The sequence below is a fragment of the Marmota flaviventris genome, chromosome 11, assembly GCF_047511675.1.
Source record: "Marmota flaviventris isolate mMarFla1 chromosome 11, mMarFla1.hap1, whole genome shotgun sequence".
In the NCBI taxonomy this organism is placed as follows: domain Eukaryota; kingdom Metazoa; phylum Chordata; class Mammalia; order Rodentia; family Sciuridae; genus Marmota; species Marmota flaviventris.
This window is the reverse complement of record NC_092508.1, coordinates 28,792,908-28,818,129: the sequence shown is the minus strand read 5'-3', so window position 1 is coordinate 28,818,129 and position 25,222 is coordinate 28,792,908. Positions and strand designations below refer to the sequence as shown.

At 36.0% G+C, this 25,222-nt stretch overlaps 1 protein-coding gene and 1 pseudogene across 3 annotated transcripts; one reads left to right on the top strand and one right to left on the bottom strand.

Moving 5' to 3' along the window:
- The first annotated feature begins 316 nt into the window (after nucleotides 1–316).
- Nucleotides 317–25,222, top strand: Fastkd2 (FAST kinase domains 2). Of its 3 annotated transcripts, none has more exons than XM_071618865.1 (12): nucleotides 317–399; nucleotides 1,051–1,883; nucleotides 4,634–4,737; nucleotides 5,503–5,611; nucleotides 5,863–5,986; nucleotides 6,265–6,404; nucleotides 7,866–8,038; nucleotides 19,195–19,358; nucleotides 20,736–20,951; nucleotides 21,300–21,384; nucleotides 23,679–23,793; nucleotides 24,887–25,222. In XM_071618865.1, the coding sequence occupies exons 2-12, from the start codon at nucleotides 1,149–1,151 to the stop codon at nucleotides 25,004–25,006; spliced, it is 2,085 nt and encodes a 694-aa protein (XP_071474966.1). In that variant the 5' UTR covers nucleotides 317–399; nucleotides 1,051–1,148; the 3' UTR covers nucleotides 25,007–25,222. The 3 variants fall into 3 exon arrangements, with proteins under 3 accessions (XP_071474966.1, XP_027797585.2, XP_071474967.1); XM_027941784.2 differs by having other exon boundaries at nucleotides 333–483; XM_071618866.1 differs by having other exon boundaries at nucleotides 356–378.
- LOC114097842 (large ribosomal subunit protein uL23 pseudogene) lies at nucleotides 12,344–12,829 on the bottom strand (annotated as a pseudogene).

Here is a 25,222-nt window from a genome sequence, read left to right as displayed (position 1 = left end):
GCACGGTTTCTGGGCAACTCGCGCCGCCAAGAGTGGCGCAGGCGCAGTCTGAGGCTGCCGCATTGAACTCGGCCGCCCAGCCAGATAGTTGGGCGTTCAAAGTTGTGACTTGAATGGGTTACTTTCAGTGTACGATCATATATTATCTTTATAAGCTCGGAGGTTTCTTCCACTCCTAGTTTCCATCTCTGCCTTCAATAAAACTAGTCATTCTTTTTGGTAGCCTTTTTTTTTTCTCTCCAAAACATACCCTTCTGCAACCGCCAGGAACATATCCTTTTTGACCTGTAAGGGAATCCGTAAAATCTCGCGATCCGCACGCTTGTCGGCAAAGTTGTCATGGCGGCCTCCGGATAGTGGCACGGGTTCTGCTATAAGGTGACTGGAGGACGAGCACAGGTGGGGCCACTGGCAGTATAACACCCTAGACTTTTTGCCCTACGAAGAAAGGTCTGAGGAGTAGCCCCGGCAGTGTTTAAGGAGGTAGGTTAGTGCTGGGTGTCCCAGCTGCAGGAGGACATTGACACGGTTGTGGGGTCCGGTGAGTGACATCTTGCAAGCGTGGGGCACATCATTTTTGTTTCCTGCTTCCTGTCCCGAGCAAGTCCAACTTGTCCAAGTCAGTATTATTAACAGTCCATGTTCTGTCGTTGCTAAAGCATCATGTTGGAAAGTATCCATCAAAGTTAAACTTTTTATTTCCATTGAAGATATTTCAAAGGCAGTACTAACAAAAATTTCTTCCGCAGAGGAAGCTTTATGGAAGAACTTTTCATCTGAAATCTTTTTTCTTCTTCTTTTTTTTCTGTTTCTTTTCAAGCTAGTTTTTGCAAGAATTGTTTCTAAAGTGGTTGACCCTGAGTACTTTAAAACAATGCACACATTGTGGTAAAAATGGGGGACGCCTGTATTGGTGAACTAGTTTTACCTTTTAAATGTAAATCCGTTGGATTGGTAGGTTCCCACCTTAGCCTCTGTTAAATGTATTGTGTTTATTTAAATAAAAGATTGGTTTAATTTTTCTTTCTTCCTTTACTCTGTTCCTTACAGGAAAATGACAGCGTGTGTTCTCTTTCACTAATAGGAGTGAATTTTGTTTTATACTGGCAACTTTAAACCCATTTGAAAGTGTTTCAGTGGATAGCAAAATGAACAACAAAACAAGTTCCTTTCTATGGAACCTCCGACAACTCAGTACTTCAGTTCCAAAAAGCAGAGTGAGGCAGTATTCTTTGGGATTTCGCACACCAAAAAATGCTCATTCAAACCAGAAGCTAAGAAACCTTCTGTTAAATGACTTTCATGATAGAATGCAAACATCCATTAGATATCTCTTTCAGGGTCCATTCATTTTAAAATCAGGATATAGTGGCTTTCAAACAAAAGACCTAAGCAATGTCACTGTCTTTAAAGTTGACAGACTACTTTGTTCTAGAAGCTTATCCGTTGACTCAACACATTCTCTTGTCTCTGTTGGTACATCTGATAATGGATTGAAGAAAGTAAACTTCCATCATGAGGCCTCTGGTGAAGATATGTTTACCAAGGGAACAAAACCAACCCCTGTGACCTTTAGAAAACTGTCTGAGGAATGTAATTCTCTGTGTGATGTTTTAGATATATATTCCAAAGCACCTACATTTCCTAGTAGTAACTATTTGTCAGCAATGTGGACAATTGCCAAAAGGATGTCCGATGACCAGAAACACTTTGAAAAGCAGTTGATGTTTAATCACCCTGCGTTTAACCAGCTGTGTGAACAAACGATAAGAGAAGCCAAGATTATGCACTATGACCACCTACTGTTCAGTCTTCATGCTATAGTGAAGCTTGGAGTCCCTCAGAATACTCTTCTGGTACAGACGTTGCTGAGGTTTATCCAGGTAAAATTTAAGGGCGACTTAAATGTGTTTTTACTCAGTTTATCATATCTCAAAATAATGGGGAGGGAAATTGATGTGTAGCTACCAAAAGATCAATCATTTATTTTTGCATTTCTTTTTTAGAGACCTTAAGTTAGGTCATTTCTTTTGATGTGGAAATCTGTGAAAGTCTGCCCCCTTTACTTTCTCCAGTGTTGTGAATAGGTTAAAATGGGGAGAGATGCAAGATTTACAAAGAAAGGTTGATTAGTTGAAGGAAGGAGAGAAGGGAAGGGAACTGATGTTTATTGAGCATCTTTCCCTTTTACTTATATAATTTATTTAATCCTCTTAACCTTATGGGATCAATGTTATTTTGAGGATGAGGAACCAGTCCCAGTGATATTAAGGTGTTTTCTAACTGTTCTGAACACTTGGGAATACAATTGTAAACAGAATGCTGACTGTATAGAGCTCTCAGAGAAATAAAAGAAAAATATGTTTTATGAGAGGGTATAACATAAGTTTTCAATCTAGTTTGTCTTCATGATGGTAAGATGAGATGGATCAGTGTTTGAAGCAGGATATAAAATTTAAATACAGAATCGTCCCATGTAATCCTTAGTATAGCCCTTTAACATAGGTATTATTACTCTTATTAATGATTAGGAAACTGAAACTTAGGTTAATTATGTGGCCAAGACATGTACCTGTTACTGTCCGTATCTTTAGGTACAGATTGAGTATCCATTACTTGAAATGCTTGGAATTAGAAGTGCTTCCGATTTTGGAGTTTTCAGATTTTGAAGTATTTACGTAGACTTTACTACTTGAACTTTGACCATTTTAACCCAACATCTGAAATGCTCCAAAATCCAAAAATTTTAGTGCCAATGTTTAAGTTTCAGATATTTGGGTTAGGGATGCGGTACCTATACTTGGTAAGGTACTGATTGAATGAACACCTAATGCATGGTAGAATTGGGATTCAAGCCCAGTTAGAAATTATGCCTAAGCTGAGACCAAGGGATGACCAGCAGTTGAAGGGATGTCCTGTTGAAGTACAGAATGATGTGGCTATGTGTTTGAATGGATGGGAAGTAAGTTGTGCCCATTGTGGCCAAGCGGGATAGTAGGGGCAGCAAGTAGCTTGGTAGTAGAACATGAGGCTAGGAAGAAATAAGAGCAAAGTTGTAAAGAACCTTTTATGCCTGCTTCAGGGGTTTATATTTATCTTTTAGGCAATGGGAATTCATTGAAGGATTTTAAACCGAAGATTGACATGCTCAGATTTGTATTTCAGTCTCTGAATTAGTGGAAAATGCATTGGAAGGAAGGATGAAATTGGATAGGGGAACTTTTGGTTTCAAACAAGGGTGTCAGTATTCGGCTTGATGTCATTGACCAGATGTCAGGAATGATTAGCTCTTTAAAATAATCATTTAATCATTTGTAAACACCTCAGACTTCTAAACTGAAATTATAGTAATAAAATAATGTTTATTTTAAAGAAAGAAGTTCTTGAAGATAATTTGACACATATGTTATCTAGCTGTGGAATTTAAGAATTAGGTTCATAGGTGTATGAGAGTTTTTAACTTTAACGTTCTACATTACTGTGATTTCCTTATGTCTGCAATTAAGAACTAATTTTTATTTTGTGTGTATATATATATATTCATTTCAGCCACAGAATATCCATGCTTATTTGGTAGATTATACATTAGTTTCTTGTGTAGTTACTTAAAAGTGATTATAATAAATCACCCTACCTAGTCAGTGATCCTCTTACTGGTACTAGATCTTGGACAGGTATTCACATCAGCATTGCATTTACACTGGTGAAGTAGAAGCCATGGATATTTGGAGTCAGAATATCTGTGTGTATGATTATGTCTCACTGCCATCAATGACTTTGCCCTTCATTCACAGCCAGATAGACTTTCCTTTTAGAGCAGGTACTGATGGAGTACCACAGATTGTCTCAGGGTAACAAAATCTTTTTTTCCTTTCAGACTTATTCATTTTTATCATTATCTGGTTCTGACTCAATATATTATAACTGATTAGTGATGTAATTTTAGCAAAGAGTGTACCTCTTTTGTCTTGATTTCCTCAAATGTGATCATAATTAACCTTATGAGGTGTATAGGGTAGTTGTGATTAAATTGTGGAGTACCAGGTAAACTTTTTTCTTACTATTCGTTTTCCAAATTATGCTCACTGCCATTTCTGGAATCAAAATTAGTACCCTAAATAAAGAAACCTCAAGGAAGGATTCTTGGAGCCTGGGCTCCCTGAGACTCAGATAGCGGTAGTAAAATGTGGCAGGAGATTTACAACTGAAGTTAATAGGTTCAGGAAAGATACTCAGGAAAGGATAGAAAAATTATAAGAACACAGCCTCCTAAGGGTCTTTAGGAAGGAGAAAGTTGCTCTGTGTACTTCAGTAGGTCTTATATTACTGTATCATATTGCCTTCATGATAGTCTTGGGTGCTAAGAAGAGGTAAAAATAATGTTTGACAGAACTTATCATTTAATTAAATATAAAAATGTATGGATGCATAAAAGAACATGCATCTATTATTTGGTAAATTCACTTAAATATGATGTCTTCTTTCCCAGAGAAGTTGTTTATTATTGACTGACTATATTGACTCAGTTTTGTACTTAATCCTTTATAAAGACATCAGGTCAGTGGTTTTGCTTGACGGAGATAGTCTACTATGTGCTCATCATCTTTAGTGTTTTTTAATTATATTTCAATAGGAACGTATCAATGAGTGTGATGAGAGATGTCTTTCCATTTTGTCAACTATTTTAGAGGCAATGAAACCATGCAAGAATGTGCATGTTCTTCGAGCAGGATTGCGGTGAGAATTCTCTTATGCTTTCTTCATGTGGTTTTTCTCTTTTCTTCCTCTTACACTGGAAATTAAAAATTGAGATGAAAATGAGCAGGAGAATAGAGGGTGGGAAGGCACTGTTGGTAAAGTCTTTACTTCTTTATTGAACTTAAAATCCTGACTTTGTATGAAATAAAGTTAGAAATAATACCTGTTTTTTTTTTTTTAAGGGTTTACCATATAAAAAATTGTGGGCAACACTGAATTCTAAATTATTGTGTTTTAAAAGAAAGTAGAGTGCTTGCTTAGCAGTAAGTTCTATCTCCAGCACTACAAAAAGACTGAAAAAATGAAAAAACAGTACCAATATGGAATGGGGAAGATTGACATGTATATTCAATTCAGAATGGTTATTTCGGCACTGTGTAGGGGTTACATGACATTGACTCAGCTTGAAAGGGGATTTATAAAATCGATGCAACTGATCTAATGGCATAGATTATTGAGTATAATAGTTAATTTTATATCTTTGTTGGCTATTCCTAGGATATCCCAGTATAATCTCCTGATGTGATTTGCTCATTAATAAAGAGCGTAATAATGTGAGAGGAAGTGGGGCTAGACTGGTTCTAGATCTTTTACTAACTACTTACACTCTCATAGACAGATTCATGTCTATGGGCTTCATGTTTCTTGCCTGTGGGAAGGGAGAGCTCGACCAAATGAAATTTTAAGATTTCTGTTCTGGTTTGAAGATTCTAGGATTATAACTTTTATTGTGTTTAATTATAGGATACTAGTTGATCAGCAGGTTTGGAAAATAGAACGTGTCTTTACTTTACAAACTGTGATGAAATATATTGGAAAGGATACACCAGTTGCTCTTAAAAGGAAATTGGAGGTAAATAGCTGAATTTTCTCTAGAAGGGTAAGATTTGAGAAAAGTCTTATGATCTGCTATCACTTCCTAAAGTCAGTTTTTTAGGAAGACATGGCTGTGCGTTTGAGTTTGGCTTTGCTAAAGTGAATTAACATATTTACTTGTCTATTTGAATTATTTTTTCTAAACTTCATCCTTTTTATTTAAAAATAAAAGTGTATTTTTCTACAAATGATAAATTAAATATGAACTTATTATTATTATTTTTTTAGATGAAAGCCTTGAAAGAATTAGACAGATTTTCTGTTTTGAATAGCCAACGCATGTTTGAGGTATTAGCTGCTATGAATCACCGTTCTGTTATACTCCTGAATGAATGCAGTAAGATGGTCCTAGGTAAGAGGAATTTTTTTTTTTTTTTTTTATGATTTGTAGCATTTTACCCACTGTTTTATATGTGTTATGTTTTTAAAACTTTATGTTGGTATGAAGAAAATATGATGATATGGTTATATCTAAACTTTATTTTTGTTGTAGTGTTGTTTTTTGACAAAATACATTGCTGTTTTTTTTTTTTTTTCTGTTTTTTTCCTAAAGAAACAAAAGTATTGAGCATTGTGAATCTTATATCCAAAACTGGTAATTTTGGTTGTTTATTTAACTCATTCTTAAAGATAATATCCATGGATGTCCTTTTAAAATATTGATCAGCATATTGCAGTCCTGCAAAGACCTCCGATACCAGAATTTAGATCTCTTCAAGGGAATAGCAGATTATGTGGCTACAACTTTTGAAATCTGGAAATTAAAACAAGTGAGTATATTATCAGTTGAGAATAAACTTCAGAAAATTTTGAGAAGAATATTAGTTTATTTAGCATTTTAAGTATTTCTCTTTCTGCTTTTTTACCATTTAAGATATCAAAATATTTCAGTGCTAAATAGACTTCTGAAAAATAAGCTCTTTATTATTTCTGTCTAGCAGTTATTTGTTAATATACTGTTCAATCTTTTTTTTTTTTTGGTACCAGGGATTGAATCCGGGGGTGCTTTACTATATCCCTAGCTCTTTTTATAATTTTTTTAATTTGGAGACTGGGTCTCACTAAATTGTTTAGGTCCTTGCTAAGTTGCTGAGGCTGGCTGGCTTTGAACTCAGGATCCTCCTACCTCAGCCTCCTGAGCTGCTCCTGTTGAATCTTTTTTTTTTTTTTAATATTTTATTTTTTAATTGTAGATGTACACGATACCTTTATTTTATTTATTTATTTTTGTGTTGTGCTGAGGAGAAAACCTAGTGACTCATATGTGCAAGGCAAGTGCTCCACCACTTAGCTTCAACTCTACCCCTCCTGTTCAATCTTTTAATCTTATTTCTATGTGAAACAAAAATCTAAAAGTCCAAAGTTTTCTCTTCTATTTGGTTTTCAAAAGGTTGTATGGTACTTTAGTTAGATACTTGGCATTGTTTATACATCTTCCTTGTTAGATTTTGAAACATAGAGATGGGTACTATGACAGGTATGTAGTTTTTGAAGAATAAAATGTTATTACTTAGTGATGATGTCCATTGTTTCTTTCTGAGTAAAAGTTTCAATTTAAGTGTTTGATAACATACACATCTAAATAAATCAAACTAGCAGAAATTCCTTTTTCCAGTGAAGTAGGTGGTAACTATAGTGGACCACAAGGTTCAATTTACTTTGGAGAGTAAGATGAATATGGAATTTACTATGAAACTGATTTCAGAAAGAGAAGTAATTATTGTGATAAAGACCAAAAAAGAAATTGGAGGCAAACTGGAAATTTTATTTTAATAATATTGCTCCATTCTTTTAGAAATTACTATTAAATTTAGAAATTTTTTAGTTATCACATGTATTAGAAACTAGGAATTATTTAGGTTTGGAAGTGGGAGCAGTTCAAGATTGAGTTGGTCATTTTGAAAAGCTCTAGAAAAGGTGTATTTAAAAGTAATTTTCAGATCAGTAGTATGAAATACATGTTGGAAAGAATTTATTTTTAAATGGAATAAGAAGTAAAGAAATCATTGTATGCCCTAATTCTCAACTTATAAAAAGAGATTGCTTATTAACTTGATATCTCATTCAACAACTAATGAAACAGATTTTATGAGGAAAAGATAATTTTTCCTTTTTAGGGAGTATTCTGTGTGACAGCACATTTCTGTTTTTTTTTTTTTTTTGAGATTAAAAAATTACTAGTAGCATAATGTGCCTATTAATTAAGGAGTTTCTCCTCAATTCTTTTTAAGGTTCTTTTTCTCCTCCTTTTATTTGAAAACTTTGGATTTCGACATGTTGGATTGATGGACTTGTTTATGAAGAAAATAGTAGAGGATCCTTCATTCTTATGCTTGAGGAGCATTGTCTCTATTCTTCATGTATATTCTTCTCTCAATCATTTCTGTGATTCCCAGGACAGAGAGTATGTACTTTTCCTTTTTATCTCTTTTTTGTCATATTGCATACTTACAGAAAAGATTGCCAACCAAATGTTTAATCAGTTACTACAAGGGAACATATCTACAGCCATCATCCATGTCAAGAGATTAAACCTAGTATTTCTTACTCAGTTATGAAGTTAAACAGAATTTTGTTTTATTTTTGTTGTTCTTTATTTTGTTTGTTTCTTGGTTCTTTATATTTGTTCATTCAATATTGGAGTTTTCATTTTGAACTCTCAGTTTATCCCTTCAGCTCCTAAATTCATAGTTCATTTTTTTAAAGCTTGATTGAGAAATTGGGAATTTTTAATTATTATTATTAACCCCCTATCAGATATATTTTCTCCCTCTATAGATTGCCTTTTGATTCTGTTGATTGTTTCTTTTGCTATGCAGAAGACTTCCTTGTCTGTTTTTGCTTTTGTTGTTTGTACTTTTGGTATCATAGCCAGAGCATCATTGCCTATACCAGTGCCATAAAGCTTTTCCTGTCATGTTTCCTCCTACAAGTTTTAGAGTTTCAGATTTTAGGTTAAACTATTAATCCATTTTGAGTCAACTCTTGTGAATAGTGTAAGATAAAGGTCTAATTTTATTATTTTGAATGTGGATATCGGTTTTCCCATCACTTTTATTGAAGCGACTATGCTTTTTCCATTGTTCATTCTAGTCACCCTTGTCTGTTTTTATGCCAATACCACACTGTTTTTTAAAATTAATGTAGATTTGTAATATATTTTGAATCCAAAAAATGTTACGGTTCCAGCTTAGTTTTTCTTTACCAAAATTGCTTTGACAATTTTGTGACTCCCATATGAATTTTAAGGTTATATTTTTCTCCTTCCATAAAAAATGCTGTTGGAGTTTTGATGGAGATTGCATTGTATCTGTAGATCATGTTGAAATAGTATGGACGTTTTAAAAATATTGTCTTACAATCCATGAACATGAGATGTCTATTTATTTATGTTGTCTTTAATTCATTAAAGTTTTGTAGTTTTTAGTGCATAAGTCTTTAATTTGCCTGATTAGTCTTATTCCTAAATATTTTATTCTTTTTTTATGCTATTATAAATGGAATTGATATATATATATATGTGTGTATATATATATGTATATATATATGTATATATATATATATGTATATATATATATGTATATATATATATATACATATATGTATATGTATATATACACACACACACACACATACATATATATATATATATTTTTTTAGATAGTTCATTGTATGGGAATAAAGCAAATACTTCTTTTCTTAGGTGAATGCTTCCTTCTTTTCTTTTTTTTCCTATTTATTTATTTAACCTAATTGCTCCAAGTAGGCATTCTTGTCCTGTTTCTGATCTTAAGGAGAAGATTTTAGTTTTTCACCATTGAATATGATGTTAGCTATGGGCTTTTCATATATGACCTTTATTATGTTGAGATATATTCCTTCCATGCTTAATTTGCTGAGATCTTTTATCACAAAAGACTGTTCATTTTTTTTTCAAACTATTTTCTTTATTAAGATGATTGTATGATATTTATCCTTCATGCTGTTAATTTGGTGTATCACATTAATTGATTATGTATGTTGAACCAACCTTGCATACCTAGATAAATCTTGCTTGTAGTATACGAACTTGTAATGTGCTGTTGAATTTGGTTGGCTGGTATTTTGTTGAGGACTTTTGCATTTATGTTCATCAAAGATATTGACCTGTGATTTTTTTGTAGAGCTGTTTGTCTGGCTTTGGTGTGAGGGTAATGCTGATCTCATGAATTTAGAAATGTTCCCCCTTCTTCAAATGTTTGGATGAATTTAAGAAGGACTGGTATTAATTCTTCTCTCAATATTTGGTAGTATTCATCAGTGAAGCCATTCTAGTCCTGGCTTTTTCATTGTTTTCTTTTCTTTTTGTCGTGCTGAGAATTAGACCCAGGGCCTCACTCATGGTAGGCAAGTGCTCTGCCACTGAACTACACCCCAGTCCTGTTGAGGTTTTGATTACTAATTCAGTCTTCTTATTCCTTATTGGCCTGTTTAGACTTTTTATATATTTCTAGGAATTCATCTATTTCTTCTTGATTATCCAATTTGTTGTCATGTAATTTTTCGTAGTAATCTTTTATGATCTTATTATTTCTGTGACATTAGTTATAATATCTCTTTGTTCAAAACTGATTTTATTCATTTGAATCTTCTTTTCTTTTCTCCTGCTAGTCTCCTTAGGGGTTTGTCAATTTTGTTAACCTCTTCAAGAAACCAAGTGTTAGGTTTGCCACTTTTTTTCTATTCTTTATTTCTATTATAATCTTAATTCTGCTAATTGTAAACTTAGTTTGTTCTTTTTTTTAAGTTTTTTGAGGTATAAATTCAAATTGTTTGAGCTCTTTCTTTTCTTTAGTAGGCATTTATTGCTTCCTTTTTTATAGTACTTTTTCTGCATCCCATAATTTTTTTGTGTTCATGTTTTTGTTGAAATATTTTCTGATTTTCCTTTTGATTTCTTCTTTGACCCACTAGTTAGTTGTTCAAGAGTATATTGTATGATTTTCACATATTTGTGAATTTCTTTCTGTTACCAATTTATGATTTTTATCCCATTGTGGTTTAAAATGAGAACCTGATATGATTTCAGTTTTCATAAATTTCTTAAGACTTTTTTTGTGTGATATAACACTTGAACTGTCCTTAAGAATGTTCTGTGTGCACTTGAGAAAATGTACTCTGGTGCTATATGTTCTATATGTATTTGTTATGCTCATTTAATCTATAGCATTGTTCAAGTTCTTTATGTCCTTATTGCTTTTCTTTCTGGATGTTCTGTCCATTATTCAAAGTAAGGTTATTATGCTGCAGTCTATTACTCCTTTCAGATCTGTCAGTTTTTGCTTTATAGGTGGGTGCTCTGATGTTGAATCCATATATTTTATAATTGGTGTATTTTCATGATGAACTAACCCTTTTATCATTATATGATAACCTTCTTAGTCTATTATGAGAGGTTTTAACTGAAAATCTATTTTGTCTGATACAAATGTGGCTACCCCTGCTCTTATTTGTCTATTGTTGCATGGAATATATTTTTCCCGGTCTGTTTTCTGATTATTTGTGTTCTTAAATCTAAAATGAGTTTCTTGTTTGCTGCATATATTTGGGTTCTGGGGTTTTTTTTTATTTTTTATTTTTTTAGTCCATTTAGCTACTTTAGTCTTTTTATTGGGAAGTTTAATACATTTATATTTAATTAATTATTAAGAGAAGGACTTACTATTGTCATTTCATTATTTTCCAGTTTGTGATTCTTTTTCTTTTTTCCTTTCTTGCTGTCTTCCTTTATAATTGGATATGTGCTATTATTCTTTTTTTTTTCTTTTGTGTATTCTTGATAGGTATTTTATTTCTGGCTACTATAGGTCTTACATAAAACATCACTGTAGCAATGTATATAAGATGGTAGCTTTAATCACCTACAAAGACTGTACACTTTCCCCCCCACTGATGTTTCAATTTAGTAGGATTCTATTAATATATTTTTATAATTATAGTACTCTTAATACTTTTATTCTTTAACTTTTACACTAGAATTAAAAGTGGTTTACATACTATTCATTACAGTATTATAGTCTTCTATATTTTTATATATTTACCTTTGGTGAGTTTTCTACTTTCATATATATGTATATAGTTTTCCTTTTTGTGGTACTGAGGATTGAACTGAGGGGCACTTTACTACTGAGCTTTTATTCTGAGACCTTTTTTATTTTTTTATTTTGAGACAGGGTCTCACTAAGTTGCTCAGGTGGGCCTTGAACCTATTATTCTTTTGTCTCAGCCTCCTGAGTTGCTAGGATCACAGGCATGTACCCTGTAGTCCAGCAACTTTCATATACTTTTGTATTTCTATTTTGTGTCATTTCATTTCAACTAGAAAAATGCCCTTTAGCATTTATGTATGGCAAGCATAGTGGTGATATTTTCCCTCAGCTTTCATTTGTTGGAAAGTCTTTGTCTCTCCTTCATTTTTGAAGGGCTGTTATCCCAAGGATAGTTGGGATATTGTCCCAAGAATAGTTGGTTTTTGGTTGGCACTTTGAATATATTATCCCACTTCATTCGGCCTGCAGGGTTTTGCTGAGAAATCTCTGATAGTGCTATGGAGGTTCCCATATATATGTATATGGTGATACACTCTTCTCTTGCTTCTTTCAAAATTCTGTCTTTGCCTTTTGAGGTTTGTTTTTTTTTTTAATGTTGAAAAAAAAGGGTATATTTAGAATTAGACAGCTGGACTCTGTTTAGACGATCCCAATTTTTTGGCAATGTCCAAAGCATCATAATTAGGAGCCAGTCACACATATGCCTTCTTCTCTCCATCAGGCCTGATCAGGGTGTTAACCTTGGCCAGATCAATGTCAGAGCTTCTTTATAGCTTGTTTGATCTGGTGTTTGTTGGTCTTGACATCCACAATGAATACAGTGTGTTGTTGTCTTCTGTCTTCTTCATGGCTGGCTCTGTGGTCAAGGGGAACTTGATGATGGCATAGTGGTTAAGCTTGTTTCTTCTGGGGGCGCTCTTCGGAGGATGTTTTGGCTGCCTCCGGAGCCATATTGTCTTGGGTTGCCGGAAGGTAGGTGACTTCTGGATCATCTTCTTTTTATGGCTATGGACACCCTTCAACACTGCCTTCTCGGCCTTCAAAACTTTTGTTTTAGCTTCAGCTTTGGGAGGGGCAGGAGCTTCCTTCTTAGCTTTCAGCACCATCATGGTGGTACGCATGCCTATGACTTTTGATAATCTGATTACATTGTGTCTTGATATAGATTTCTTTGGGTTTGTCCAATGGAGGCATTTGGGCTTTTTGAGTGTGGACATCCATTATTCTCCCCAGGATTTGAGGGGTTTTGGGTACTGTTCCTTTAAATGAACTTCTGGCTCCTCCCTCTCTCTTCTGAAACTCTTTAAATACAAATGTGGTGTGCTTGATGATGTCCCATAAGTCCTTTAGACTTTCTTAATACTTTTTTATTCTCCCGCCCTTTTGATTAGAGAATTTCAAATGACCTGTGTTTGGATTAGCTGATGTTTTTCTTTGTGCTCAAATGTGCTTTCAGCTCTCTAGTGAATTTTTCAGTATAGGTGAAACCAGAGGTTTGATTCCCTGCAGCTGCTGGCAGGTGGGAACAGAGTTTCTCTGATTCTGCTGGTGGGTGGGGTCTGCATAAAGTTGCAGGCCTCTGCAGCTGAGTAGTGTTGCTGCTTTTAATGGTGGGTCATGCCGTCCAGTGTTGTAACAGAACCCAGCAGCTCACCATCAATTTCTAATTCTTTCTGGATTCTTGTCTCATGAATTCAGAGAATGAAATCCACAGACTAGGATAAGTGAGTGTAAGAGTAGGATATAGAAACAAAACTCTTACAATGCAAGAGAGGACCCAATAGCAGTTTTTCTCCCACAAGTGCTAGTCTAGGGGTTTTATATAGCACTGGGTAACTGCTATTGGTCTAAGCTTATGCTAATTAGAGTTTGAAAGAATGCTATTGGTTCAATACCAATACCATTGCTATTGGTTCAAATTTATGTTAATTAGGATTTGGAAACATTAACACTATTAGTCAATTCTTGAGTCCCGGTTTCCATTCAGGCCTGCCCCACTGCCATTTTCTTACCACAGGTTAGGAAGGTTGAGGTCATGGAATGGTCTATGCTAGCAGTTCGAGAGGTCATGGAATGGTCTATGCTAGCAGTTCGATGCTGTGCTGCGTGAAGTGGCCCTCTGTAGTAGGCATCATGTCATGCCCAGGCCTGACCTTCAAAGGGTGACAAGTCAGCCTACCTTGGCTTGCAGTACTTCAGGACTGCTTTACCTATATGGCAGTCCCCACACAGCTGCAGACTGTGCTTGCTTTGCTGCTATCCACCTGGACTGCCTCTTCACTGTTTTACCACTCTGCTGCCACTGCTCAGCAGGGTCCAGCAGACTGGCTGTGCGGCTTGGCAGCCAGGGAATCATGTCATTGGTGTTATGGTCTTCAGGTCTAGAATTCTCTTTGGCTTTATTTTTGTGGTTTATTATCTCTTTGTTGATATCCTCATATTGTTCATGTATCATTTTCCTGATTTTATTTACTTGTCTGTGTCCTCTTGAAATTTACTGAACTTCTCTAAGACAATTATCTTGTATGCTTTGTGAGTTAGCTAATGAATATCCATTTCTTTGGGGTTGATTACTGGAGATTTTTTGTGCTCCTCTGAATGTTGCCATGTTTCTGATTCTTTCTGTGCCTCATAGCTGTGCACCCATGTCTACACATTTCAAGAAACAACTGCATCTTCCTGTCTTTACAGACTGGCTTTGTCAAGGAAAGACCCTTACCAGTCCAGATACAGAATATGGAGCATCACCAACCTTTTCTCTGTACTCATAGATTCCTAATTAGAAATAGTTATTAGTTCCACTGTTTTTAGGAAGCCATGATCTCTTCCTTCCTCTAGTGTCTGCTGACCAGCAGGCTAGAACATTGGAGGTATACCTTATTCCTTTCCTGTCTCTTGTGGAGTAGCTTTGAGATGAGCCCTTTTCCTAATCTTGGAGAGTTGTGTTGCCTGCTGCAAACTACCAATCCCTTTTCCTTTCTTCTTAATTTCTCCTTGGCTTCTGAATTGTGCTTGTTGTATTGGCATGGAGATGCGAGGCAGATAGAAACTGACCCCTCAGCATACTGAAAGCTGTGAGGTTGAAGCCATGCTCCATTCCTCTCCCTTGCTCCCTGGAATGAAGCCCTGTCTTCTGCACCTTCTCTCAATCTTGTGGAGGTGTGCTGGGTGTAGAAAGTCACGTACCCTTTTTCCTTTGTTCTTAATTGCCTTAAGGCATCTGAACTGTCTGGTTCCATCAGTACCTCACATGAGACCAAACAGAAACCAGTCCCTTGGTCCATATGCTAAAAGTCCAGCACATTCAGTGCATGCACCATTCTTTGCTCCATGGGAGTAGTTGCAGGCCAAGATAATCTCTTATGCTGCTGAGCTGTGCCCACTGGCAGGAGGGGTGGCATGCAAAGAAATTGCTCTCCTTATCTGTGTCCATGCAGCAATTCTTGGTTTTGTGTGCATCTGAAATACTGCAACGTCTTAACTGGATTCTGGACTTCCATAAAGCCTCATAAGGGCTTTCTGATCTATATATTTTTGTTAAATCATTTTTTCTGTGGGGCAGTTAGGGCTGGACCTTTTTATTCTGCTATCTTGCTGACTCACTCCACTATAGTTTATTTGGTCTGTGCTACTGCATTGTCTTCTTTTTATTTTAACCACAAACATGTAACAATTTCTTAGGTTCTACAAGTTGTTCTATGCCTTTGCTTTTCTTCCTTTAGATCTTTCTTTCTCTCTGGAACAGTTAGGAGTCATTAAAAACTAGATATGTATATAAAATGTCATCTGTTAGAAGATTGATTAAAAGCATAGATAGCTTTCTTATGTTTGAATCCTAGCTCTGCTGTTCAGAAACTACTTGACTTTTGACAAGTTATTTATCTGTGCTTTGATTTATTCATTATTAAAATGGGCTTGAGTTACTTGTAGTTGCATTGGGTCATTTTGAAAATCCATGCCAGGTTCTTAATCCCTGGCACAAAGTAATCTTTATTTTTTCTCTTTCCACATTTTTCAATTGGTGCAGTATAATTGTGCATAATGGTGGGATTGGTTACATATTCATACATGTCCACAACATAAGAATATAATTTGGCCAATATCCAAAGTAATCTTTAGATTAAAAATTAAAGTAGAGTTTAGGTCACAGCTCTTGGAGGAACACACTACCGCAGTTCTGAAAGTCTTCATGGCAGTATTCACAGTCCATCCCTTTGCCATCATCTGGCTTGATTACAACTGTCTTCTATCATGTTGTTTTTTTCTTATTCAAATTTACCCACAAAATCCAGCCGGGTTTGGGACAGATATCTACCTGATGTGGGCAGATAATCAACAGAGTCATACTGAGCCACCTAAAAAGCAACTGGCCACCATGCTCTATAGCAAGTGGACAAATTCAGCTCAGACCACGTTTTGTGTGCTTTCCTAATTGTCTCCTTCAGAGCCCGGATGCTTGCCATGTCTCATACAGATCTCTTGGAGCCTTGACCACATAGTTATAGTTGTTTGTCAATTAATCTGCCTCTGCTTCTCAGTTGGCAAGTACTCTAGAGTCAGACCCCGGTTCCTGTTGTCTTGAACTTCACCCAGATTCATCCTTCATCTACTTCCCTGCTCCGTTTTCTTATGAGGCTGGCTCCTGGCGACCTCGTAGACATTTCAGATGAACGGTATCCAGCTAAGTGGTAATTAAAACTCCAGAAACAGTTCCACAAATTCTTTGGGATTAGAAAACAAGCACTGGCCATTTAGGGAGTTTCTTTAGCTGACTCTAGACAGCCCAAGAGATAACTTTGTCCAATAAAATTTTATATTGGAAATAGAGGGAGAATAATAGAGGTTTAAAAAAAGCCAGGAAACTCAATAAAACAGCAGGAACAGAATTAGTACAGGAAGCAAATTATAAATATTGCCCTTTTGTCTGTCTGCTCTGCCTTTATTTAACCTCATAGTTCTTAACTAGAAGTGGGGTTTTGCCTCCAAAGGAATATTGAACAGTGCTGGAGACATTTTTTGACATTTTGTTATCATGACTGGAGGAAGTCTCTAATGGGTAGAGGCCAGGGATGCTACTGACGTCTTGCTCTGCACAGGATAGACCACCTCTTACACCAAGGAGCCATCCAGTTAAGTGTCCATAGGGCTGAGATTGATCTCACCCTTAGTCTCCCATCTCAATATTTCTTCTCTGGAGAAAGGGGACAGCCAAAGTGTGGCTGATAGATCGAGGTTAGTCAGTCACCCTGAATGCTCATGAATGTGTAGTTGCCTGAGTTTTCTACTCTGAGGACATAAAAAAGAAGTTTGCATTTCCTTCTTAGTCTAGTTAGGAGGACACATCTTGTTTATCCAGAGGAAGGCAATAGGTGCCGGGTACCAAATGAATGCTTTATGAAGGAAAGAGAATAGATAGTGACAAGGGTGGCAAAGCTATGGAAGCAGCATAATGCTAAGCATTTGGAAAGACATTGACTAGAAGAGAGGAATTGGGTCAGACGGTGGTGCCAAATTTGGCTTAGCATAATGAATGCCCTTTTTGTGTACATTAATCATTTTATTGGAGGAAGGGATGTATTCGATCCAGAATATTTTCTCGGGTTTGAAACTCAAGAAAGAAAACATTTACCACTTATACCGTGTCGTTTTGATCCTTTGGATTCTTCTCTTTTGATCTGCATTTACCACCCTATGGATAATCCCAGATTTGCATCTCTGGTTGTTAGTGTACTCTGAGTTCCAAACCTATCTCTGGGGTTTGTATGTCTTCACTGTACATCTTGAAGTGTCTCAAGTTTCAGTAACTCTGGAAGTGAGCTCATAATTATTGACTCATCCTTGTCTACTAATGTGCTCCTCCTCTGTCTCTTCTTCTAGTTTATTTATTCATTTAGCCATTAAATGTTTACCAAGCACCTGGATAGTTAGGCAAAAAGATAAATAAGATAGTCATTCTCACCAGAGGATTCGGTGTAATAGATAAATTGGACATCTAAATTGGCAGTTAAATATAGCATGAAAAATAGAGTGATAGAGATGCATACAGGAAATGTGTACTCAGTGCTGCCAGGAAGAGATGGTGTCTGAGCTGGTCTTAAAAGCCAGATGTATAGGAGATTATAGGGGAAGAGAAGCAGGAAAGGACATGCTGAGTAGAAGGCACTGTGTTTGCAAGAACTGAAAGAAACAGCAGAACATGTGAGGAAGCAGCACACAGCTTGGGGCTGTGAAAGCATAGGGTACAGGTGAGGAAAGAGGGAGACAAGATGCAGAGGTAATCACCACCCAGTCTCCAGATTTCATCATCTGTGGCCCTACCCTGTCCTACCTGTCTTTGGATTGCACAATCCAAGTGAAATCAGCCATCAGTTTAATAATGATATCTCATTTTTTTCTATAAGATCTGTTTAATTTCTCTGTCTTGTTGTAACACCTATAGCTCTCCTAGCCTACCAGGCCTCCCTTCCTCCTGGACCCAATCAGCTGGGTCTGTGGGATCTCTCAGTTGATCTTAAACATTTGCCCTTCAGTTGCATTGTTAATTAGGCATATTTGCTCTTATTGTAAGAATCCCTACTCTGTGCTTTCCTCTCATTAGTTATTCACTGACACTGAAATAGCATACATTTTCAGGGCTCCATTCAATTGATCTTCCCTTTTCTCATCTTTGTACCTGTTCAAATTCTCCCAAATGCTACTCTACTTTTTTTTCCTTTGTACTATCACAGTACTTTCTATGTATTTTATTTTTTTCTTACATAATGATACAAATAAAAGATTCCCTGAGAGTCAGACTGACCTGGGCTCAAAGAATATCTGTGCCATTTATTAGTATTATCATTCTGGGTAAATAACCTCACCGAAGTTTGATCTTTCCTCTCTGAGTCGATGCTAAAATTCTTTGTTATACTGTATAATATTAGCTCTGAGTGGTAAACTTAGTTTACAGTTCTTTTAACCCAGAATATTTTCTCGGGTTTTAAACTCAAGAAAGAAAACTTGATAGCTAGGGAATTTTAATTGATTACAAAATTGCAGTGATGGTCCAGCCTTAAAGAAAATATAATATAATGATTAAAAGGCTGTGGATCTTGACAATTTAGGTTCTGATATTGTCTTTGCTACTTCTTGGCTGTTTGTTCATATACTGCTAGTTCCTCAACTTCTTTGAGCCTGTTTACTCATCTTTATTATGAGGGTAATAGTAATAATAGCCCATAGAGTTTTAATAGGAATTAAATGAAAGCGTGTAAAACACTTTTTGTGCAAGACAATAGCAACAGCAAGTTGATACATACTCTGTGAGAGAGCAGCCTGTCCCAAACTGTGTGTAAAAACTTATTTACAAGCCCGCTTTTTTCTCTTTACTTTGGATTTCTAAAGGATGCTGGTTCTATAGAGCTAATTAGGTTTTCCATAACCGTGTCTTCTATGTATATTTGAAATCTGGTTTTTCTTTGTTCCCCAAAAGGTTCCTGGAAATTATGGCTAGTGCTCTGACCGGCTGTCTTCATCACATCTCTTCTGAAAACCTTCTGAATGCAATATGTTCATTTTGTGTGATTAATTATTTCCCTTTGGCCCCTGTTAACCAGCTTCTCCAAAAGAATGTGATCAATGAGCTGCTGACATCAGGTAGGACGTTGTTGCAAATAGTGACTGAAAGAAGGCACTACCACTGTCTACCTTGTGATTCCAAATGGGGTTTCAGTCAGAGTTAAATGTGCAGAACAGATGTTTCTGAGGAAAGGACTGATAATGGTGAAGTTAAAGGTCAGTGCTCAAATCAGCAAACCCACTGAGCCTCCTGTAGTGACAGGGGCTGTGTATAGAAGAGAAGAAAAAGGATGGCATCATTGTGTTAGTCAGCTTTCCATCCCGTGACAAAAAGACTTAAGAAGATCAACTTATAAGGAGGAGATATTTATTTTGGTCCTGTTTGAGAGTTTTCAGTCCATGATTGCTGGGCTGTGTCCCTTTGGCCTGTGGCAGCATGGTACATCATGATGGGAACACATGATGGAGAAGGCTGCTTACCTCATGACAGCCAGGCAGGAGAGAGAGGGAGGGAGGAAGGGGCCAGAGTGCCAGTGACCTTCAAGGGCACCCGCAGTGCTCTAACTTCCTTCCACTAGACTCTGCCTCCTAGAGGTTCCACTGCCTTTCAGTAGCACCACAGGATGACCTCTAGTCCTTTAGCATGTAGGCCTTTGGGGACATTAAAGATCCAAGCTCAATCAGCATTACACTTTTTTGTTTACACTGTATGCTTTTATACAAAGGCTAAATGTTCCAATTGTTCTTTATGCCTAGATCAGAGGTGTTTGCATTTCCTAATCTGTACATGTCACATTTAAAGCCACTTAAGTCAATCCTTATAGCTGTAAACACTTGGTTACTTGTGACCTGTAATGAGGACACAGCCTGTTAGAATAAATAACTAAATAGCTGTCAAATTAGCGAATTTATTTATTAGAACCAAATTAATTGTTGGCTTTTAAATAAAGAAAATAAATATCTGGATAGACATACAAAACTTGATGATGTATCTGAGAATAAGTTAGTTGCAATCGTTTTAAAAACAATGTTATGAAAATCCCAAAATTGAGTTGTGAAGGGTCAATACCATGTGCTGATTTTTCAAATAGTATATTTAAGAAACAGCCTTAAAGCCAGGGGAACCTTCATTCTAGTCCCAACTTTGCCTTTAATTACACATGAGGCTTCTTTTAACATTCTTGGATATTGCCTCTATAAAATGAGGAATTTAGACTAAATCACTTCTAAAGATATTTTAAGGCCTAAAACATGGACAGGAACAGGGCACTGGTCCAGGCCATGGAAAGTAGGGCAACATTGATAGAGTTCTTATAATAAGAAAGCTGATTACAAATATAGATGCAGTGTAATTTTTAAAATGTGGCATTAATATTTTTCATAATGATGCATTTCCTTTCTTTCTTTCTTTCTTTCTTTCTTTCTTTCTTTCTTTCTTTCTTTCTTTCTTTCTAGGTGACATTGAGAGGAATGTTCATAAGCTTCACATTGTTGATACTTGTTTAAAACTGGATGACACTCCTTATCAGAAGGCCATAGACATTTCACTACCACAGAAGCCATCACCACCACCACGCCCAAATGCAGAGATTACAGAGGCACTAACTAGCCTTCTAGGTGGTGAAGGATACTTCTCCAAAGATGTGCAGTTGCCACATAATTATCATATTGGTATGAGAAGTTTCTTTATTTAATTTTATTTATTTTCTTTCAGAGGTTGGGGAGTTTACTGTAGCATGTCCAGTGCAGTGTAGTGTTGCCTTTGGGTCTGCCTTTGATTCTTGCTCTGTGTCTTACTTATCTGCAAAAGCACAATAATAATAGTACCCATCTCATAAGATTCTTGTGGCCAATAAAGGAAATTTTACAAAGTCTCCGGATTAGTGTTTGGCACATGGCTAGCTCTCAATATGTTTAGCTATCATTATCATTAATGATATTATTAGTGTTAGACACATTTTCAAACAGAAAATCACTTTGAGCAATGTTGAAACATTAATATCAAAATTTTTCTTTCAGATTTTGAAATCAGAATGGATACTAACAGGAGCCAAGTGCTTTCATTTTCTGACATTGATGTGACTTCTGCTACAAATATGCAAAGGTTGCTTACCAATACTCATTTGCTGGATTTTCTTTTTTTGGGGGGATGAGGGTATCAGGGATTGATCTAAGGGGCACTCCACTACTGAGTCACATCTTCAGCCTTATTTTGTATTTTATTTAGAGACAGGGTCTTACTGAGTTGCTTAGCCCCTCGCTTTTGCTGAGGTTGGCTTTGAACTCATGATCCTTCTGGCTCAGCTGCTGGGATTACAGGTGTGCACTACTGCGCCTGGCTCATTTGGTGGACTTTCTGAATTTAAATCTTAATTCCGAAAGACTTCATGTGAAATAGCATAATACCAAGACCTTACATTTGTATGGAGCCTGCGATGTATCATGGGACTTCTTAGCCTTAAATTTGTTGCTTAGGTGCAAATGTTTGCATTTTGTTGAATACAGTGGACTGGAGTTCAGTCACTTACCAAAATAGACATTTAAAAAAAATGTTCTGAAGCTAAAATAATTGAAACTATCACTGCAGTATAAACTTCTGAGAAGATAATAATAATGACTATAGATACTTGAAGCTTCTGCAAAAATCAAATACCTACTAAATATTTTGCTGTATCACCAAGACCTTTTCAAAAGTAGAGAAACCTTAACTTCTTAATTAAGCTGTGTTGTATACAAAGCAGAGCCCATCGAAGGTAATCATAAGTTGTTCCTTTGACTCACACATTATAAATAGAGTACCTTTGGGAAAATTATGATGCCATATCATGAGGGAATGCCTTGCCTGGTCAGCAGATGTATGTGATCATGGGATCATTGCACACACACACCCCTATTCAGTCAGCCTTTGTGGAAAATCTCTGTTAGGCCCCGTGGGGCACACAAAGATGAGTCAGATATGAATGTCAACCCTGTAGAATTTAAATATCCTGTTATTCTATTGGATAGGTACATAAATATTAAAGAGGAAGGTGCAAAATAAATCTTCAGGGATTCAAATTCTTATCTACCCATTCCTTTCCATTCACATGAAGTTCTGTAAGTTTTCCCTTTCTGAATTCATTTGGCTATTTCTGGACCATTTTTTCATGTGCTGTCTTCCCTGCCCTTGTTACCGTCTGCTCAAAAAAGGCTTTCTCTTGGTGTTAGTCAGTTTAGCATTGCTGTGATCAAAATACCTGACCAGAACAACTTAGAAAAGCAAACGTTTATTTCAGTTCATGATGTCAATGATTTGGTCCATGGTCTGCCAAATCATTATTCTGGATCTCCAAGGTGAGGCAGAAAATCATGGTGGAAGGAGGTGGTAGAGGAGATCTGCTCAAGACATGACAGATGGGAAGCAGAGAGAGAAAGGGGAAGGGGCTTCAGGGAAGATGAACCTTTGCAGGGCACTCCCTCAGTGACCCACCCTGCTAGTCATGCCTCTTCTACCTAAAGATTACCCAGTCAATTCATTCAAACTAGAATGGATTGGTTAATCTAATCATTTAAATCTGCATATTTCTATATTAACATAGGAACTTTGGGAGGTACCACATATCCAAACCATTAATACTCTCTAATCCTAGTCACAGGTCATTTTTTTGTTTTAGGTATATCATTGTTCTTACATAATAAAATAATATAGTTCTCAGCATGAAGTACTGAGAAGAGAAGAAGCAAACATTTCTTTAAAAATATGAAATTTCTCTTTTAGCAGCCAGGGCAGAGAAGACAATAGTCTTAATGTCTTTTTTTTTTCCTCTCCCATTTTTCCCCCTCCTAATGAACTCATTACTCATTTCCAAAATGCAAAGAACAATGAAAAAATTAAGTGACACCTTGCACATTTTTGTTACAATTACACATTTTACGTTTTTTAAAAAAGTCTTTCCTTTCTCTTAGGGATTTCTTTGTGTTTGTTCTCTAAGTTGTGGTTTTTAAGTATTGCTCTTTAGAGTATGTGAAGTATGTACAAGAAGAGCATTACCATTGGTGTTAACCTCCACCAGAGCTTCTACTGGATAATTGTATTCAGATCAGAGATTAGCACACAGGAAACCCTTAAAAAAGAGTGCTTTTATATCTGAAAAGTTTCTACTTCAAAAAAATAGCCATCCTTAAAGATGGCTGAGGGATAACTTTGTTATATATTAATGATAAGGTTTTAGTTTACAAAGTAATCTTTGTATTTTGTAGCAAGTAACGGAAAGAGGTGAAGGACTAAGGTTGTAGGGAATGGTAAGGACTGTGGTGAGTGAAGAGCTCCACTTAGAAACCCCCAAAGAGCATCAAGGCAGCAGGATTGTAAATGGTGGTCTCTATAACTGTTCTCATATTGTTTATTTTTGTTTTCAGAGTAGCTGTGCTGTGTGTTCCTAGATCTGTTTATTGTTTGGATTCAAACCACCCCAGAGGATTCTTTGCTGTGAAAATGCGTCATTTGAATGCACTGGGTTTTCATGTAATCTTGGTAAGCAAAAAAATGCATATGAAACACTCTTTAATTACTGTTATACATTCTAACAGCTACCAGGATTGGTGAAGTTGATTATTAGGACTCTATAGAGAAATTGTGAGCATTATTAGAATAAGTACTTTAGTTGCTTGTTTTATTTTTTAATATTTTTTTTTAGTTGTAGATGGACACAATAGCTTTATTCTATTTATTTATTTATTTATTTTTATGTGGTGTTGGGGATTGAACCCAGTGCTTCACACATGCTACGTGAGCACTCCACCACTGAGCCACAGCCACAGCCCACTGTTTTTTTTTTTTTTTTTTTAATAAGAACATTTCTAATACATTACTTGGCTTCTACTCAGCTGATTACTATCATTTTTTGATAAGAAAGTAATATCTTTTCTTATATAATTGAAGACACATGAAACCATTTTCAGTTTCTCAATTACCTTGAACAGGGAAGAAAAAATATTAAAGTTCTGCTTTCCCTGGCCAGTGAGGCTGTTGGAGAGTGCTTGTTTCCTGGATAGCTTGGGGATGATGGTTCCTCTTCTTCCCTCTCATGCTTCCCTTTGATCCCAAGCAACACAGCTTTTCTTTAACAGCCTCTGCAAACGTTTCTGTCTGTAGCAAGAATCTTGCAAATAAATTTATGATAATCTTGGAATCCATCTCAGTGCAACTCGTTTTGTCCTATACAAAATGTAAAGTGTAAACATTTGATCCTCCATTATCATACTTTAGTATCCAGGGGCAGATTGTCCAGATTACTGAGATTAAGATAGCCTCTTTCTTTTGATGTACTACTATTTAAGATTTTGTTTTTCATACTGGTGATATACATTCTAAGGAAGATTTCCCCCTAGAAAGTAATTTTTATACCATTTAGAGGGCCTTTAAAATTTTTATAATTTTTACTGTTATATCTTTACTCATTCTGAGCTTATCATCTCATTTGGCCTTTAAAGTATGAGTAATTGTAAGGTAACTGCTTTTAAAAAGCAGTTGACTTTAATATGTTTGATCCCTACATTAGTTTTTTTCCTCTGTGTATGTGTGTTATCTTTTCATAAACTGACTATTTTCTTCTTTCTCTGTTAAGGTCAACAAGTGGGAGTTGGAAAAACTAAAGATGGAAGATGCGGTCACATTTTTGAAGACTAAAATTTATTCAGTTGAAGCCCTTCCTTCTGCTGATGCAAATTTGCAAAGCACATATTAAAGTTAAAAAGTCAACCTTTTCATATTAGGACATATGCATTTATAAAAATAACTTTAATAAAGACTGAAATTTGGGGCTGGGGATGTGGCTCAAGCGGTAGCACGCTCACCTGGCATGCGTGCGGCCTGGGTTCGATCCTCAGCACCACATACAAACAAAGATGTTGTGTCCGCCGATATCTGGAAAATAAATATTAAAAATTCTCTCTCTCTCTCT

Excerpts from the sequence above, each read along its gene's own strand:
- Fastkd2 (XM_071618865.1), top strand. The coding sequence starts at position 1,149 with ATGAACAACAAAACAAGTTCCTTTCTATGGAACCTCCGACAACTCAGT. Across the intron at positions 8,039-19,194 it reads TGTGATTCCCAGGACAGAGA|GTTCCTGGAAATTATGGCTA; the intron begins GTATGTACTTTT and ends GTTCCCCAAAAG. Across the intron at positions 20,952-21,299 it reads GCCACATAATTATCATATTG|ATTTTGAAATCAGAATGGAT; the intron begins GTATGAGAAGTT and ends TTTTTCTTTCAG.